The sequence below is a fragment of the Lynx rufus genome, unplaced genomic scaffold (genome assembly GCF_022079265.1).
Source record: "Lynx rufus isolate CCGP_SWC_20201006 ecotype Redwood Valley unplaced genomic scaffold, mLynRuf1.p SCAF_15, whole genome shotgun sequence".
In the NCBI taxonomy this organism is placed as follows: Eukaryota; Metazoa; Chordata; class Mammalia; order Carnivora; family Felidae; genus Lynx; species Lynx rufus.
This window is the reverse complement of record NW_025814829.1, coordinates 35,808,491-35,823,962: the sequence shown is the minus strand read 5'-3', so window position 1 is coordinate 35,823,962 and position 15,472 is coordinate 35,808,491. Positions and strand designations below refer to the sequence as shown.

At 45.9% G+C, this 15,472-nt stretch overlaps 1 protein-coding gene across 2 annotated transcripts in view; it reads right to left on the bottom strand.

Moving 5' to 3' along the window:
- Positions 1 to 10,531: 10,531 nt before the first annotated feature.
- CEP350 (centrosomal protein 350) overlaps positions 10,532 to 15,472 on the bottom strand; it is a 155,977-nt gene continuing 151,036 nt past the window's right edge. For both annotated transcript variants that reach the window (XM_047076855.1, XM_047076856.1), the window contains exon 38: positions 10,532 to 14,402. In XM_047076855.1, the coding sequence (XP_046932811.1) occupies positions 14,238 to 14,402 (165 nt within the window). In that variant the 3' untranslated portion in view covers positions 10,532 to 14,237. The remainder of the gene's footprint in view (positions 14,403 to 15,472) is intronic.

Sequence of the window (15,472 nt, the reverse complement as noted above, 5' to 3'; positions counted from 1 at the left end):
GTCTGCTTCTGGATTCCTTGTGACGTGACAAGTATAAGATAAGCCCCGATTGTCGACCTACTTTTAGTCAAGTGTTCTGTTCCTTGCAGTCAAGTGCATCTTGGCTGCTACAGTTTTTAGTAAAATTTACTTTTCACGTTGGTTATTTCCCACATTGAGATTTTTAGCTCTTTTTATAAGTAAGGATGTAGAAACCAAAATGATTTTGTTTCCATTCACTGGCTCGTCTCAGAAGAACAAAACTCTTAAATGGTTCAACTTCTTCCCCAGAAACCAGCAGATTCTCCTCTCTTCTATTCCGGGCCTCCAGAGTGATAAAAATCACACAAAAGCTTCTTAAGACAAACACCCTTGTTTTGTATATTCTGGGCAGTGCTACTTTCAGAAAGTAGAATTAACAAGGTAATGATCTCAAAGGCCAGAAGCAGGGATTAATCAATATTGCAGCTCCCAAGGAATTCTTGACTAAATGCTTTTTCTGCCCCTTTTCTCCAAGGAAACTCAACCTTGAGACTCGTGGTAGGAATTTGGAGTTATAACTCCATTTTGCTCATCTAATTGTTTGAATGAGTTTTCTCAAAATAGTAGCAATCATACTGACAGACCAGTCAGGGAAGTTATTTAGGTGATTATTATTTAAAAGAATATTTTGGCCGTACTTAAAATGGGTCATCACGCATGCCTGTCTGTGTTGTGGGAACTCAGAATCCTGGAATGTGTTTGGAGCTAAAAGAGTGGTTTTGAGTTTCCTGACCTGCATTCTTCAGGTGGGAAGATTAGTTACATAAAATGTATTTTTCAATGGTGTGCTTGTTCGAAACAAAAGCACAAGAAAGTTGGATATCTGCTTGTAAAAGGTGCCAGTATCGTGACAAAATAAATTTGAATAGGTAATAGAGTTACAGACCCAAGAGAAACCTTGGCCTCCAGTTCCATGCAAGTTGACACGCTGAGGCCACTAGTTAGTGCTAAGACACGATGATTCCTTTCCCTACACCACCTACCTACCATCAAATGTGCGTGTTTAACCTTTTTTAGTATGCACTACTAAAATGTTAGAAGTTTTTTATTTTAGAGAGAGAGTGTGGGCGGGGGAGGGGCAGAAGGAGGGAGGGAAAGGAAGGGAGGGGAGGGGAGAGAGAGAGAGAGAGAGAGAGAGAGAGAGAGAGAGAGAATCCCAAGCAGGCTCCATGCTCAGCACAGAGCCCGATGTGGGGCTCGATCCCACCACCCTGGGATGGTGACCTGAGCCAAAATCAAGAGTCAGACACTCAACCGACTGAGCCACCCAGGCTCCCCTAAAATATTTTTTTATTACATTAAATGCATCACTTAAATTGTGCATGACAGCAACACGTTTCAATTACTTTGAATCTAGTTCTTAGTTGGAACAGAAAAATATTTAGATTGCAAAGCTGTGACCCAAATTTAGCTTCTACAGACAGTAGTACTGGAATAGTTTTAAAGTTATAAGAGGAAGGGGGATAGAATCCCATCTAAATATGCCCTCTTTACATTTAGCAGAGAAGTCAATGAAGAGAAGCTGCATTTGTCCTTTTTTGGTGCTGCTTTATTTTTTGGTGGAGGGAATATTAATTTTTATTATCAAGATGATACTTGTATGTAGTAAAAACAAAAAAGGTTATTAATTAAACACACACACACTCGTGGAACACATGAGTAGTCTTCAGCCCCATTCTTCTCCTCATCGTCATCCAGAGGCACCTGTTGTTAGTCATTTCATTCCAGCATCTTTGTTCTGGTCTTCACCTCTGTATCGAAGAGAATCTGCTATATCTTAAATCACTGGTTTTATACTTTAGTTATTGACTTCCCGTATTCCTTAGGCTCTCTGGAGAAACAGAACTAATGGGTTGTGTATGGAGAGAGAAAATAAGGGAGAAAGGGCAGGGGCAGAGAGACAGACATAGAAGGAATTGGCTCCTGTGACTGTAGGAGGTGGCAAGTACAAAATATATGGAGCAGGTTGGAGACCAAGGGAAGAGTTCACGTTGTAGCTCAAGTCCAAAGGCAGTCTGGAGGCAGAATATTCCCTTCCCTGTGGGACTTCAGTCTTTAAGACCTTCACCTGATTGGATGAGGCCCACCACACTATGAAAGCTATGAAAGGTAACCTGCTTTATTCAAAACCTACTGGTTTAAATGTTAATCTCATATCAAAAAATACCTTCATAGAAACATCTAGACCAATGTTTGATCAAATATCTGGGTACCGTGGCCTGGCTAAGTTGACACATAAAATTAACCATCCCACATCCTTTTATGGTTAGATGTCGGTTTAGCGCTCTGATACCTCCCTTCCCTTTCCTCACCCTTTCAATTTAGTGATATTCCAGTATTCACATTATTGTAACTATAAATATTGTTCATAGCTGAGCCAAGAAGTGTATTATGATTGTTTCTTACTCACACAATGCTTTGCTTTTCCTCATATTTCATTACTCACTCTTTGAACCTATTACTCAATCTTTCCTCACCTTCCAACAGCTTCTCAATGAAAAATTTCACGTTGTTAAAAACATACATTATTTATTCCTCTCTCTTTCCCTTCCCTGTCACCTGGGGACATTCCCTCTGGAGTCTGTCCCCCTGCCCTGATCTGGACTGATGGCCCCTAAGGCGTACCAGGCGGCCGTCATCCTGGGACTGCCCTTCCAAGTCATCCTGGGGATTTTCCTCCACAGTCTTCCTGGTGGAGCCGCTGTTTCTGGATCCCATGGTTTCATCCTTCAGGGTTTATGCCTCCGGTGAAAGAATGCGTGAGAAGTTAGGGCCTCCCCAAACACATCCACATTCTACCCTAACACTCGAGTCACGATTTGGCTGAGTGTAGACTTTTGCATGAAAGTGGTTCTCGTGATTTTTGAAAATTTTGTTGTATTTTTGTATGGTCTCCAATGTTTCTGTTCAGGAGAGTGATGACGTTTTTATTCCTCACCCTCTTCCCACAGTGTCCTGATGTATCCCCCGATACGCCTTGCTGGGGCGGCGACAGGTTTGGGGGGGGGTGCGTATTTCTTGCGCGGGGCACTTAGCAGAGTTTCAACAGGAAACTCACAGAGGTAAGTTCTGAATTCTTTTCGTGTCCCCATTCCCTCCTGTTTTCTCTGTTTTTGTTAGATTCCAATTAATGTTGGATTTCCTGGGTTGGTTCTCTAACTTCATCTGTTTCCTGTTTTTATCTACCTTTTCGTTTTACTGTTTAGGAGGTTTCCTCCACTTGGCCTCCCAACTTCCTACTGAGTTTTATATGATGGCTGCTATCCATTTACTTTTCAAGAGCTTCATCTTGTTTCTCTGGTTCATTGCTCTTTCAGAGCGTCCTGTGCCCGTTTCATAGAGCTGTGTTACAGCAGCTGTCTGAGAGGGCTTTCATTTTAATTGTGGTTTTTTGGCTTGTGATGTTTTCTTCAGTGCCGTGCCTTGTTTCTCCAGGATTCCTTTGTGTTTTCTTCTTTTTGGGTTGATCTAGCTCATACTGCTGGCTTTCCTTGAACGTCTGGCGGTGGCTGGCTGTTTGTTCACCTCTGGGCGATGCACTAAAATACGATGAATAAGGGCGCCTGGGTGGCTCAGTCAGTTGAGCGTCCTACTTCAGCTCAGGTCATGATCTCACAATCTGTGAGTTGGATCCCCGCATTGGGCTGTGTACTAACAGCTCACAGCCTGGAGTCTGCTTCAGATTCTGTGTCTCCCTTTCTCTCTGCCCCTCCCCTGCTCGTGCTCTGGCTCTCTCTGTCTCAAAAATAAATAAAAACATTAAAAAAATTTTTTTTTAATGTGATGCATAGCTCAGTGGGCGTGTGTGAGACTTTTGACTGGTCAGTTTCCTGGACAGAGATCAGGTAGCAAACCCACTTTTCCTCTAGAGCAATCTCCCCACATGTCAGGACCTCTAGGTCTTTCCTCCAAAGCCATCCATTTTTCCAGAGGAGGGTCCTCCAGTCTTCTTGCTGGAGAAGGGAGTCCTGGATAAGCCTGACTAGATCCTTCCATTTCAATCCACAGACTTTAACTTCACTTTCGTTTTCGGTTTGTTGCCTCATCTTTGTGCTTGGTTGTGCCGGGAGTCCTCACATTCGGGAATTCTCTGGTTGGGTTTCTCCAGAGAGTAAATGGTCTCCTGAGGGCATTAGTGAGGGGACTGGCAGTGACCCACATCCACCAGAGAGGCACGGGTACCCAGGGGGTCTAGCCGTTCCTTTCAGAATTCAATCAAGTTCGCTCTTTCATCCCTGTCGGGAAAGGCAGTCAGGCACAGCTTCTTGCTTCCTGCGCGGTCACATACGAATGGGCCTTGGCCTGGCACACCTCCTTCACCAGGAGATGGAGTCCTCGCGGCCTATGCCGGGCCTGTCACCTTGTGTGGGAAGGCATTTCCCCGCTTCAGACTCAGCGTGTGCGCCTTCGTTCTCCTGAAGGGCGTGCCTCGGTGGCCCCTGGGCACACCTCCAACTTTCTGTATTTCAGACCCATGGGGAGGGCCCTGGTCCTTCCTCTGCAGCACAACACGGGGTGCAGTCCCGTCTCCTCCTCTTCTCTAAGGTGGATGTGCTTGCCGTGGGGGACTTGCCACGGGAGACCCATGCATGGCAAGGGGCTGGATCTTGCGCACTTTCTTTCCTCTCCGGACCAGGAAATGAGGCACCACTGGAGCCTGGGGTGCATGTTGCCTGTTCTCAGTGACCTCATATCCTGTGTCGATCTTTTCCCTGGATGCCACTTATCTGCCTTTTAACTTTGGCTGCACAGCCTGGCCAGCGGGCAGACGGTGAGACAGATTTGGTGCCCTGAGCAGGGTTGCTGAAGATACGTCCTGAACGTGTCCCCCAGGACCCCATCCCAGAGTGACGCTGGCTCCCCTGGGGATGCTGAAGCTCTCGAGGAGGGTGAGGAACACGCTGGCCTGCCAGCAGGCAAACGTTGTCTAACAGTCTCCCCGTGAACTTGGCCGAGTTGATGGATTGGAGTAGAAGTAAAAGAAAGGAGCCCTAGGAGGGGCAGGAGAACCATGCCGGGGCTCCTGGCTCCCGTGCCACCTGCCCACTGCCCGGCCTTTCAGGGGCACAGACCACATCCCCGGGATGTCTGGGGCCCCCGTTCAGGGAGCTGTGCCAGGCCTGGGTCACTTGTGGGCCTCAGGTAAGACCTGTTTTCTCTCAACACAAAAACCGATGGCGTTGCTGAAACGAAACTGTTCAAGTGAGGTCCTTCTCTGAAAATAAAATACAGAAACTGAAGCACAGGTGTGGACAAAAGCCAGGGAGTCACATGCAGCCAGGTTAGTACGTCTGTTTGGTAAAGGAGCATTGAAACCCACGAGTCCTGGCTGTTACAGGCATTGACGTTTGGGCCACTTTCGACGTACAACATCACCGCCACCTGAGGGTGGATGTCCCCTCACAACACGGAGCTCCCGCCATGACAGCAGGACAGCCGCTCCCGCCGCCCGAGTCAGCCGAACCCCAGCGGAATAGTCAGTAAACACAGTACCACATGCCGCGTGAAAACCAGAAACCATTATTAATTCAAGTCTTGATGCCGGCACCGCTCTGGTGCAATCTAACAACTCAGTGTGGCCCATAAAAAAGGCCTCAGGAGTCTGGAGGCCAACAGTGGACCCTCTTTGGTTCTCAGAACCAGACACCGAGTCACCTGGGTGGTGACGGTGCACGTGGGAGACCGGTGTGCAGTTACTGATCTGGCCAGTGTCTTCTTTTCAGTCCCTTGTGGGATAAGGGCCAAGACCGACTTGCATTACATGCAACGGCCTATAGTGTACTTTCACTTTGCCCCCTCGCCATATGCCAGAGTGGGTAGGGCTAGGTCTGTAGCAAGCCCAGTGACTCCCAGGAGGGCTTGGCATCCACTTTACTGAGGACAGCCTCACTGCTGGCCTGGGAAACAAGTTGGCCAGGCCCCGCCTAAGGTCACGGATACCACGACACATGCAGGTTGGGCCGTCCACCCCGGGAAGGTCCAGGACCCGCTCAACAGCGGCAGTTCCGGGGACCCACATGGGCCAGGAGTCAACAAAATATTCTGGACGAGATTAAACAAAAGTTCCTGTCCTAGACAGTTCCTACCAACAAAAAGGAGACTCAACAACTGGCAGGCCCACGTGGCGACTAAAACACATACATCACATCTGGGTATTCTTTTGGTCCTTTTTTGTCAAGGTTACCCACGTGGCGGCTCCTTTGGATGGGACCTCTGACAACAGCGGGTCCCACAGGCCGTGCAACATGCGAGGCCCTGCCACTGGGCCAATGGAGCCCACCAGGCTTATGAAACTACAGGTTTCATTGACTCCTAGCCATGTGGATTAGGGCCTGTGATAACAAGAGACCGCTATCAAGGTGCATTGGTCCCTTGGGTTCTGAACGCATAAATTACTCGAGGGAGGTGCCAGACATACTCCACTCAAATGGCAACTTCCGTTCTGCCTTTGGGCCTTACTGAAAGGAGAGTGCCTGACTGCTAGAGCCTGACAGCTTGTGTGACCATAAGACCTCAGCTGCCCATCCTCATGTGGGTACCCGCTGATGCCACTAATAAAATAGGACAGGTTCAGCAAAGCTCTATCTTTAAATAAAAATAGTACAGCCAAGGTCAAGCCCACTTAGGCCCCAGTAGCTGCTTGGCCATAGGAGGCTAAACAGCTGTAGCGGCTGCTCCTGCCCCTCCCTTTATGAAGTGGGGCCACAGCTCAGAGATGTCCAGCTGCCAAGCCCAAAGCCGGCAGAGTCACTTGGGTCGCCATGCCATCTTCCCCAAGGATGACCACCTTTTAACTGAGGCTGGACAAGAATACTGTGCCCAGTGGGCCAAAGTGTATCCGATAAGGATGCTGAAGCCCTTCCACGAGCAACTCTCTGCTACTTATTTATAGACCCACAGGCTATTACAAACCGTCTAGCTCCCCCGGTGTAGGGACAGGGATGGTGACAACAGCTTGTGGACCGGAAAAAAAAAAAAAGTTGATTCACCACTCATATTAATGTCTATGACAAAGAACCATTAAAAAACAAACCCAAATGGAACTCACAAGCTGACCTAACATGCACTCAGCAAACCACCGTGGGCACCTGTTGGGTCCACTACAGAATGGAACATCAAAGTCCACCTCGACACAAAAATGGACCGAATCTCAATGGCTCACCCCCCAAAACCGAAAGCCAAAGGTAACACAGTTGTCACTATTGTGTGAGTCCTGCCTTCTAATGCAGACCACGCAATATAATGAACACATCACATCAGGTGGCCTTAGGCCCGACACAAATGTGGCAAATCGACCACTTTGGGCCACTCGTCCCCAGATGTGGAAGCCAGCAATGGTCACCGTGTGGACACAGTGGGCCATAGAGACACAGAGATCACTATTGTGGCTTAAAAAAACACCATTGCCGTATGTTCAGATATTCAACAAAATTCCCATCTGATCAAGACACCACATTCACAGCCCAAAAAACAAAGTGATGGACATGTTCCTGTGACATAAGGTGGAGCTTTCATGCCCCCTATCACCCCCAGACAGATTGGGGGTGGGGAGGAAACACTGTAGTGGGTGGCTTAGGCAATAACTATACAAAGACCATAAAAAAAGAGAAAAAGCCAACTTACCAGAGGTACCTCCGCTTAAGAAAAGTCGTTGAACATTTAACAGGAGGCTCCACCCATGGCGGGCCATACTTGGAGTGGGTGGAAGGCCAGACCGATTAGGCTGCACCAACAGAACCCCAACCTCGGTGTACCCAACCATTCGTTCTCCTTTCTCCCTTGTGACATACTTCCTAGGTGTGACTTGTCCTTGGGATCACAGCGGCAGCACAGTAGGACCCCCCAGGCCAAACGTGGAAGCAACACTACCTGCAGGTGCCTCACTCTTGAGGGACCCCAGGGAGATGGGGGAAGGGGCGAAAGAGCATCGGAGCCGTAGGGTTCCCCTGGCTGTGCTGGGACCTCCAACTCAAGTGGGTGACATTATTATGAGATACGTCAAGTTCATTCAGACTGTGACTTCCCTCTCCAGGTTGGATGATTGGGCCAAAAGATTTGGGTCAAGCCATGGGCAGTGGATCCCGAGGAAGTAGGGGACAAGAGCGCCTCTGGCCCCAGGAGGTTTTTGGTGTGGAAGCGAGGTGGGAACTTTCACCTGTCTTCTCTTCACTCCGACAGGGGCCTCCGCTGTGCCTGGCACGACAACACACGACAGCACAGCCGTGGGGAGAGGAGGCGAACTCGAACAATGCTGAATTTGTCATCCCAGAATAAAGTTCCTTTTGTCCCACATTCCCATTTTAATGTCCTGCCTGGTACACAACAACTTGGACTTTCCTCTAGACCAACAAGAATCACTAGAGACGGACACCTGACTAGCCTCCAGTTATCTGCTGGCAGAATAGGGTAGCTGTTGTGTCATTGTCAACATCTCTTGCTGGGACACATCAACGATGCAGGGGAGGGGGAAGCCCCGTGCTCCAGTTGGATGGTTATCAGACTCATCTTTTGACCTCTTCAGTTGGCTTAGGCCAGGCACTGGAGGTTTCTGGTCGAGGACCATCCTCCAGAGAGGCCTGATCATCGTGCTGGGTCTGGTTCTTCCAGTGACTCTGGTAAATGTCTCAAAATGACAGGAAGGCTCTGTGAACTGTAGCCATATGCATTGTTCAGGGGCTCCTGGACCCAGCTCCGCCTACCCATTTGTGGCAAACAGTCGTCCTACCGGATCTGGTGTGCTTTATCTGCTAGTTCAGTGGCTGAGCAGGGGAGGTGGGGTGGATTGTCGGGAAAGGCAGTCATCCACAGCTTCTCGCCTCCTGCACAGTCTCATAAAAATGGGCCTTGGCCCTGACACACTTCCTTAACCAAGAGATAGAGTCCTCACAGCCTGTGCTGAGCTTATCGCCTTGTGTGGGAAGGCACTTCCCCCGTTCAGACTCAACATGTGCGCCTTTGTTCTGCTGAAGGGCGTGTGTCAGTGGCCCGCAGGCACACCCCCAGCTTTCTGTATTTCAGACCCCACAGGGAGGGCTCTGGTCCTTCCTCGGCAGCACAACACGGTGTGCGTGCAGTCCCGTCTCCCCCTTTGGCTTCGGAGTGGACCTGCTGGCCACGGGAGACCCAGGCACTGCAAGAGGCTGGGTCTCGTGCAGTCTTTCCTCTCCGTATGGAAACGCTGTACTTCGTGAGCCTGAGAGCTGTTGTCTGTTCTCAGCAACCTCGTACCACAGCATTGGTCTCTTCCCTGGGTGCCACTTACCTGCCTTCTAACCTTGGCCACATAGCCTGGCCTCCCAGTGAAGGGAGGGACAATCCCCCTGCTTCCCACCTTTGCCTGTGGCAGTCACTATCTCCCATTCCTGAGCTTTTTCGTAGGGCACTGGCTGGTTCTCCAGCACTCGCCCCTGTAGATCACATCACTTTGGGTGTCACCATTCTTAGCTCTGCCATCTACCTACCTACTACTTTCACGTATTTTGATTCAAGGATATGGATATTTGGGTTCCCCCCCCCCCCCCCGCCCAAGATTCAACCTGTCATTCCTATTGTGCCCTGAGCACCAAACACAGTATCTGGCACATCATGGGCGTTCACTCACACGTCTGTTCTGGGAATCACAAGAAATATTTTAGAACCTGCAACAATTTGGGGTTAGTCCTCTTCCGAGAATTCCATTAAGGTTCACGGTTGTGTAGGGACTAAAGGTACAGCAGGGTTGGCCATCAGGAAGCTACTAGAGGAATTCAGGCGTGATGATGGTGGTTACTTCCAGTCTGTTGGACCAGAGAGGATTCATGATCCTGAGGGCCATACGTTGCAACCTTTGAAATTCTTTTATTCTTCTAGATCGCTAGCTCCATTCTTCTCCAAGCTTGTATTTCTAGAAATAAATTAGAGCCTCCACACCTAGTCATTGGATGGTTGCTTTTTTATGGCCCACTTAATTGTGTGTGACTTTTCTGTGTGTTATTTTGCGAGGATGATCAGAACTCAAGTCACCTGGGAGAGAAGAGTTTTCCCATGAATTACAGGGAAGAAACCCATCAATATAGAGCTCAGTTATCATTTGTCAGAGAGCTCTTCTCTGGCCCATCCCCACCCTTGCTGGTCCTTTTGTCAATAGATTCTCAAACCCCCGTTGAGTGCTTCATCTCAGCACCTCCTGCAATCTGTTAGACATTGTTTTGGAAGTTCTTTTTTGATGACGCCTTCAGTAGACTTTAAGCTCCATGAGATCAGGGACCACGTCCGTTGCCTCCGCTACCTCTCCAGCCCTCTGCCCAGTGCTCAGGACACGAAGCTGTGCCCAATGACTGGACAAACGAGTGACGAACGTCAGAGCCCAGGCTGCTCAGATGTGTGCGTCTGTGAGCACGGCAAACAGGTCCTCCACACAGCTCAGCCTAGTCGGCTGTCCCGCGGGCAACCAGAAGTCAGTGAACTTCACGGGGACTGTGGCTTTCTACACTTGTCTCCAAAGGTGAGGACGCAAACACCTGACACGGTATTAATTTATAAATCAGTTTATTTACAGATTTTCTCTTTTCTTAAAGTACATTTCAGTTAACAAATCTATTTACACAGGTATACATGGGAATCCATCCCAGTTATTTTACAGGTCATACTTACAAACCACACCCCAAGTGTCGTGTGCGAGCTGCACCGGATGTGACTATTGGCTGAAAATGGCCTGGTGACCAGGCTATTTACACATACACAGTAAACGGGTTTGTTTTTTCATGTCTGCACAGTACAGTACACACACGGAGGCCAGGCCTCCCAGAGAACGCTTTGCAACGTGTTTCCCAAGAAGGCTTTGCAAAGTCCGGAAGGAAAAGCTATTAAACATACAGGTTAATTAAAATGACAGTACCTCCTTTACATCAGTTTACATTGTTTTCTTCACATTTTTATAATACAAAGATATTTTATTGAATTGCTGCACAACCAGTTTAAGATGATTTGTAAACATGTAAGTTCCTACAATTTGCATTAAACATCATTGTAGTTTCTATCATTTGCTCTTTGAATTAATGTTTTTATTCACTAGTATTCTTAAGGTAGTAAAAGAAGATGTAAGTTTGAACTTCTTGCAGAAAAGTTATGAGTCTCTAACGCTGTGCGAGTACACACTTTATTCAAGTATTGCAAAAAGCTAAGGCCACTTTTTTTCAAGACAAGAAAGTGAACAAAATTGTTTTTATCAATAGGCCACAACACTCTTATGAGCAATGAAATCTCTTCTGAAAGATAATTTCTCAGAGACCTGTAGTCACAGAAGGAATTTTCTTTTCTTTCGGGTAAAAGAAAAACAAATTGCCTTCCTTATTAACTACTTTTGAGCTCTTCCCACTTTTCCCTAGAATAAAAATTCCTGTTTAGACCTGAAGAGGGAATCTATACCCTGTACTTATTTAACCCAGAGTCAAGTACCCTGGATAGCACAAATTATTTTGGACTCAGAAATAAATCTGAAGCCTCTATGTTGGTTTACTACTAAATTCTGATAGTGCTATTCTAAAAGATATTACTGCTGATGCAAAGATCTTTTTCTTAGAGGAATTACAAAGAAAGAGCGAAAGAGGATGGGAGCGTGGGGAGAAGGAACAAAGATTAGAAAGAGGGACTATTTAGATTCTTGAAGAGGCAGAGCTTGATTAAAAAGATCCCAATATGGAACGAGTGGCTGCATATCCACAGTCATCAATCCTAATGCTAACAAGAAACACCTTTTCCATTATATCCAATAGTTAAAATAATAAGAAATCTGCTAATTATAGATTCCTCTGTTTTCTGCTACCAAACTATGGACAACCATTTCTAAGCAGGGGCAAGATGGACCGACTGCTGCCTCCCCGGTGGAGCCCGGATTTCTGAGGACCGCGCAGCCCCAGCAGCGCCCTCACCACGGAACTCTACGGGCTCCGCACTCTGATCTACTCTTTTCCTTTTCTGGAATCATAATGTCATAAAGAGTAAAGATTAACTTTCTTATTAAAAATTGATTTAGATCCAAATAATGAGAATGTAGAAAAACAACCTATATTCCTATTATATTATTTTTATATTCACTTATAAAAAATTTATAGCAGCTGTAAAGTTTCAGTATCATAAGGACAATGTAATCCTACAAACAGCCAAAGGGTGTAGACAAGATGTTTTTCTGTCTTCCAAGTAACACAGACTAAAAACAAAGGCCTTTGCTTTTCCTTGGCCGCGTGAGAACAATATCTCCACACTACTGGTTAATAACCCCAAGAAACCCTAGCTTCTCTTAGTCAATCTGCTCGTTATGGCTACAAGACTAGAGCTCAACATCAAAAGCCCAGAAGAAATGCTGGCGATGCATCAAACTGCGCATTTCCCAAGACCCAGTCACCACATTTCAGTGCTTTCCTTATTTGTCAAGAGCTATCAGACCAGTCATTGTGCAAAATGCAAATATTCCAATGATCATTTCAGTAAGTGTCTCATGATGACAAGATGAAACCAAGGAGGAATGGAAGTGTGCATAGTGAAACACTTGAGACGCAAAGGCAAGTTGACAGGGAAGATGCAGAAATGAACGAACGTGCACACTTAAAGATTATACCATCTTTGGGGTTTTTCTAACATATTGTGAAGCTCTAACATTCCAGGATATTTGTAAATAGGAATCCAGTGGATGTCTTATATCATGCTTCTAGTCAGGACCTTCCAATATTAAGGCATTTACATTCACGCCTAAGATTATCCACATTCTTCTAGATTACTTGAAGAAGGATGGGACCGATTAAGAGAAACCAGTCGAGAAGGCAGTGTATTGAGGTCCCGGAGAGCATCATGTGTGCTCTAACGTAGCAGCTGGAGTCTATGTATTTCTTTTCAGGTACAGGTAAGAGTTGTGAGAAGCAATGCTGCAGGAGAGGCAGAACTGAATTGTGCAGTGTCTTTAAATCACCTTATTCCATTCCTGCTACTGCAGGTGATCTCGGAAAAGCTCATCTTCTTTTCACCGAATCAAACTGCCTTCTTCGATATGTGTACGGGTCTGTTTAAACCGTAGATTTCCTGTGCAAAGACTATGAACCACAGAAGCTTCAAGACGGAAGCTTAACTATTACAAGAAGAATCTTTCACTTCTGAATAGGGACACACGTTTCCAACTTAATAATTTATCTGAAAATAAATTAAAAAAAAAAATGTTCCATAGCGCAACACAAGCACACGAACAACAGACAATATCTTTTTGTCTTTGGTGCACACACTCATTTCCTAAATCATTCAAGTAACAGCGTCTCTGACTTCTTGGGGGAGAGATGGGGGGTGGGGGGGGAGTTGAACGTTTGAAGGCCAAAATGAATCATTTCCACTTTTGCCATGCCTGGATGCCTGAGATGGTCCTGAGGATCTGGGATTCTGGGAGCAGCTGGCAGAGGTTTAGAAGGAGTAAGCAAAGTGCAGGGACAGAAGAAGGGGTTGAAGAGCCGGCCCCACATCCGTCCTTTGAGCCCGGTCTTCAGTGGGGGCATTCCTCATTTTCATGCCCACACAGAGAAAACTAAAAATAATGCAAAGGTTTAAAATTCTGTAGATGGTGCTCAGAAAGCAAGGCTACCACTGATTTGTTAACTCGACAGGTCCACTCGGTGCTGCTCAACTGCAAGAATGGAAGAAAACGGTCTTCAAAAAGAAGCAAAAGGAATTCCAAAGTGTGAAATAGGCACACATGATTAAACTTGCCTATTTAGAAGTGGTTAAGGGTTTAATACTGTTGAGAGACTATCGTGTCCATTTATGACTTTCATGGTATAGACCAGGATTACGTCTCCAAAATGGTAGGACGCACGTTAGCTATACACCTCACCCCGCCTGACTTCAGATTCAACGAAGAGACAGCCTCGTCTAAGCTAAGAGGTGAGTCTGGTGTTTTCAGCCCACATCTGGGACCTGGTAGGGGCGCTAACAAGAGGTGTAGGATTATACCGCGTGTCAACATCAGGAGTGCGGCCCTGCCCACCGAAAATAACCAATGGATCCAGTGGACGGTCTCTAAAGGCAAAGGCTGTCATACCAGATATACCGCATGGTCCCATGAACTCCAAACCAGTAGTCTTTAAGGAAAGGTACCAAGTCCAGGAGCACTCTTGCTATGATGGAGATGGGGTGTGTATCAGGAGGCAGAAAGGCCCAGGACTCATATTACACTCAGTGTTCGATTTATTTGCAAGATGTCACACAAGTAGCATTCTCCCCTGTTTTTCACTGATCTGATTCAGAACATCGATAGTATCTCTGATCAAGGTCTCGAAGATCCCCTCGGCGAGCTGCATCTTCACGCACAGCTCATCCTCGTCATAGTTCACCCACTGCGCCTCCTCTTCGTGCAGCTCCTGCACCTGGAATTTAGGGAACAACAAGGCGAAAAAATTACTGTCGCACAAAAGCTACAAAACTAATCATATTAATGCAATGCCTGATAGTAGGCATTATTATATATCAATGTGTATTACATGCCCGTCCATGAGAACACAGACCAAGGAAATAAGTCAGACAAAAGGTAGTTTATATGATGGTATCAAGATCCCTTTTCAAGTTGCAAGAGATTTGAAAAAACTCAACTGCCAAATAAAAGTGGCTTCAAAACTGTCAGAGTAGAATTTGACGATATTCCAGTATTTTACTAAGATATTTTAGATATTAAGGATTTATATTAGATATTAAGGTATTATAGATATTAAGGATTACAAGTGTGTTGTTGTCTATGACAACATAAGCAAATGTGTATAAGGATTTAAGGGGGAGAGAAGAATGTAAACTCTTAGATGTATGGATTTACAATTATAAAATGTATATATCCAAAGAAAATACTGAATGCGACTTTAGAATATTATAAATAAATGAAGTTTAATATTCATTACAGTATTTTTATTTTATTTTTTATGTTTATTTATTTTTTGAGAGAGAGACAGAGCTTTGAGCTGTCAGTACAGAGCCTAATGCGGGGCTCAAACTCACAAACTGTGAGATCATGACCTGAGCCAAAGTCAGATGCTGAACCGACTGAGCCACCCAGGCGCCCCTTCATTACAGTATTTTTAAAATGTATTATTGCTTAAGTTTATTTTAAAAATCAGTCATGTAATACTTGCTCTTTTTTTTTTAACTGAAGTATAGTTGACACCCAATGTTAATTAGTTTGACACAGTGATTCAACAACTCCATACATTATGCCATACTCACCACGGTAAGTGTACTTACCATCTGTCATCATACAATGTTATTACAGTATTAGTTGCGTTTTAAGGTTTGGGGTTCCCAAGGTAAACTAAAACCAATCAAGTTAGAACTAACTGTCCAAGATTTTTTTGCTTGTTTACAATTTTTAAAGACTACTCTTAAAAACAAACAAACAAACAAACATATGAGACTTAACAGTATGTAATGATACTGTATGTGGGTTGGAGGT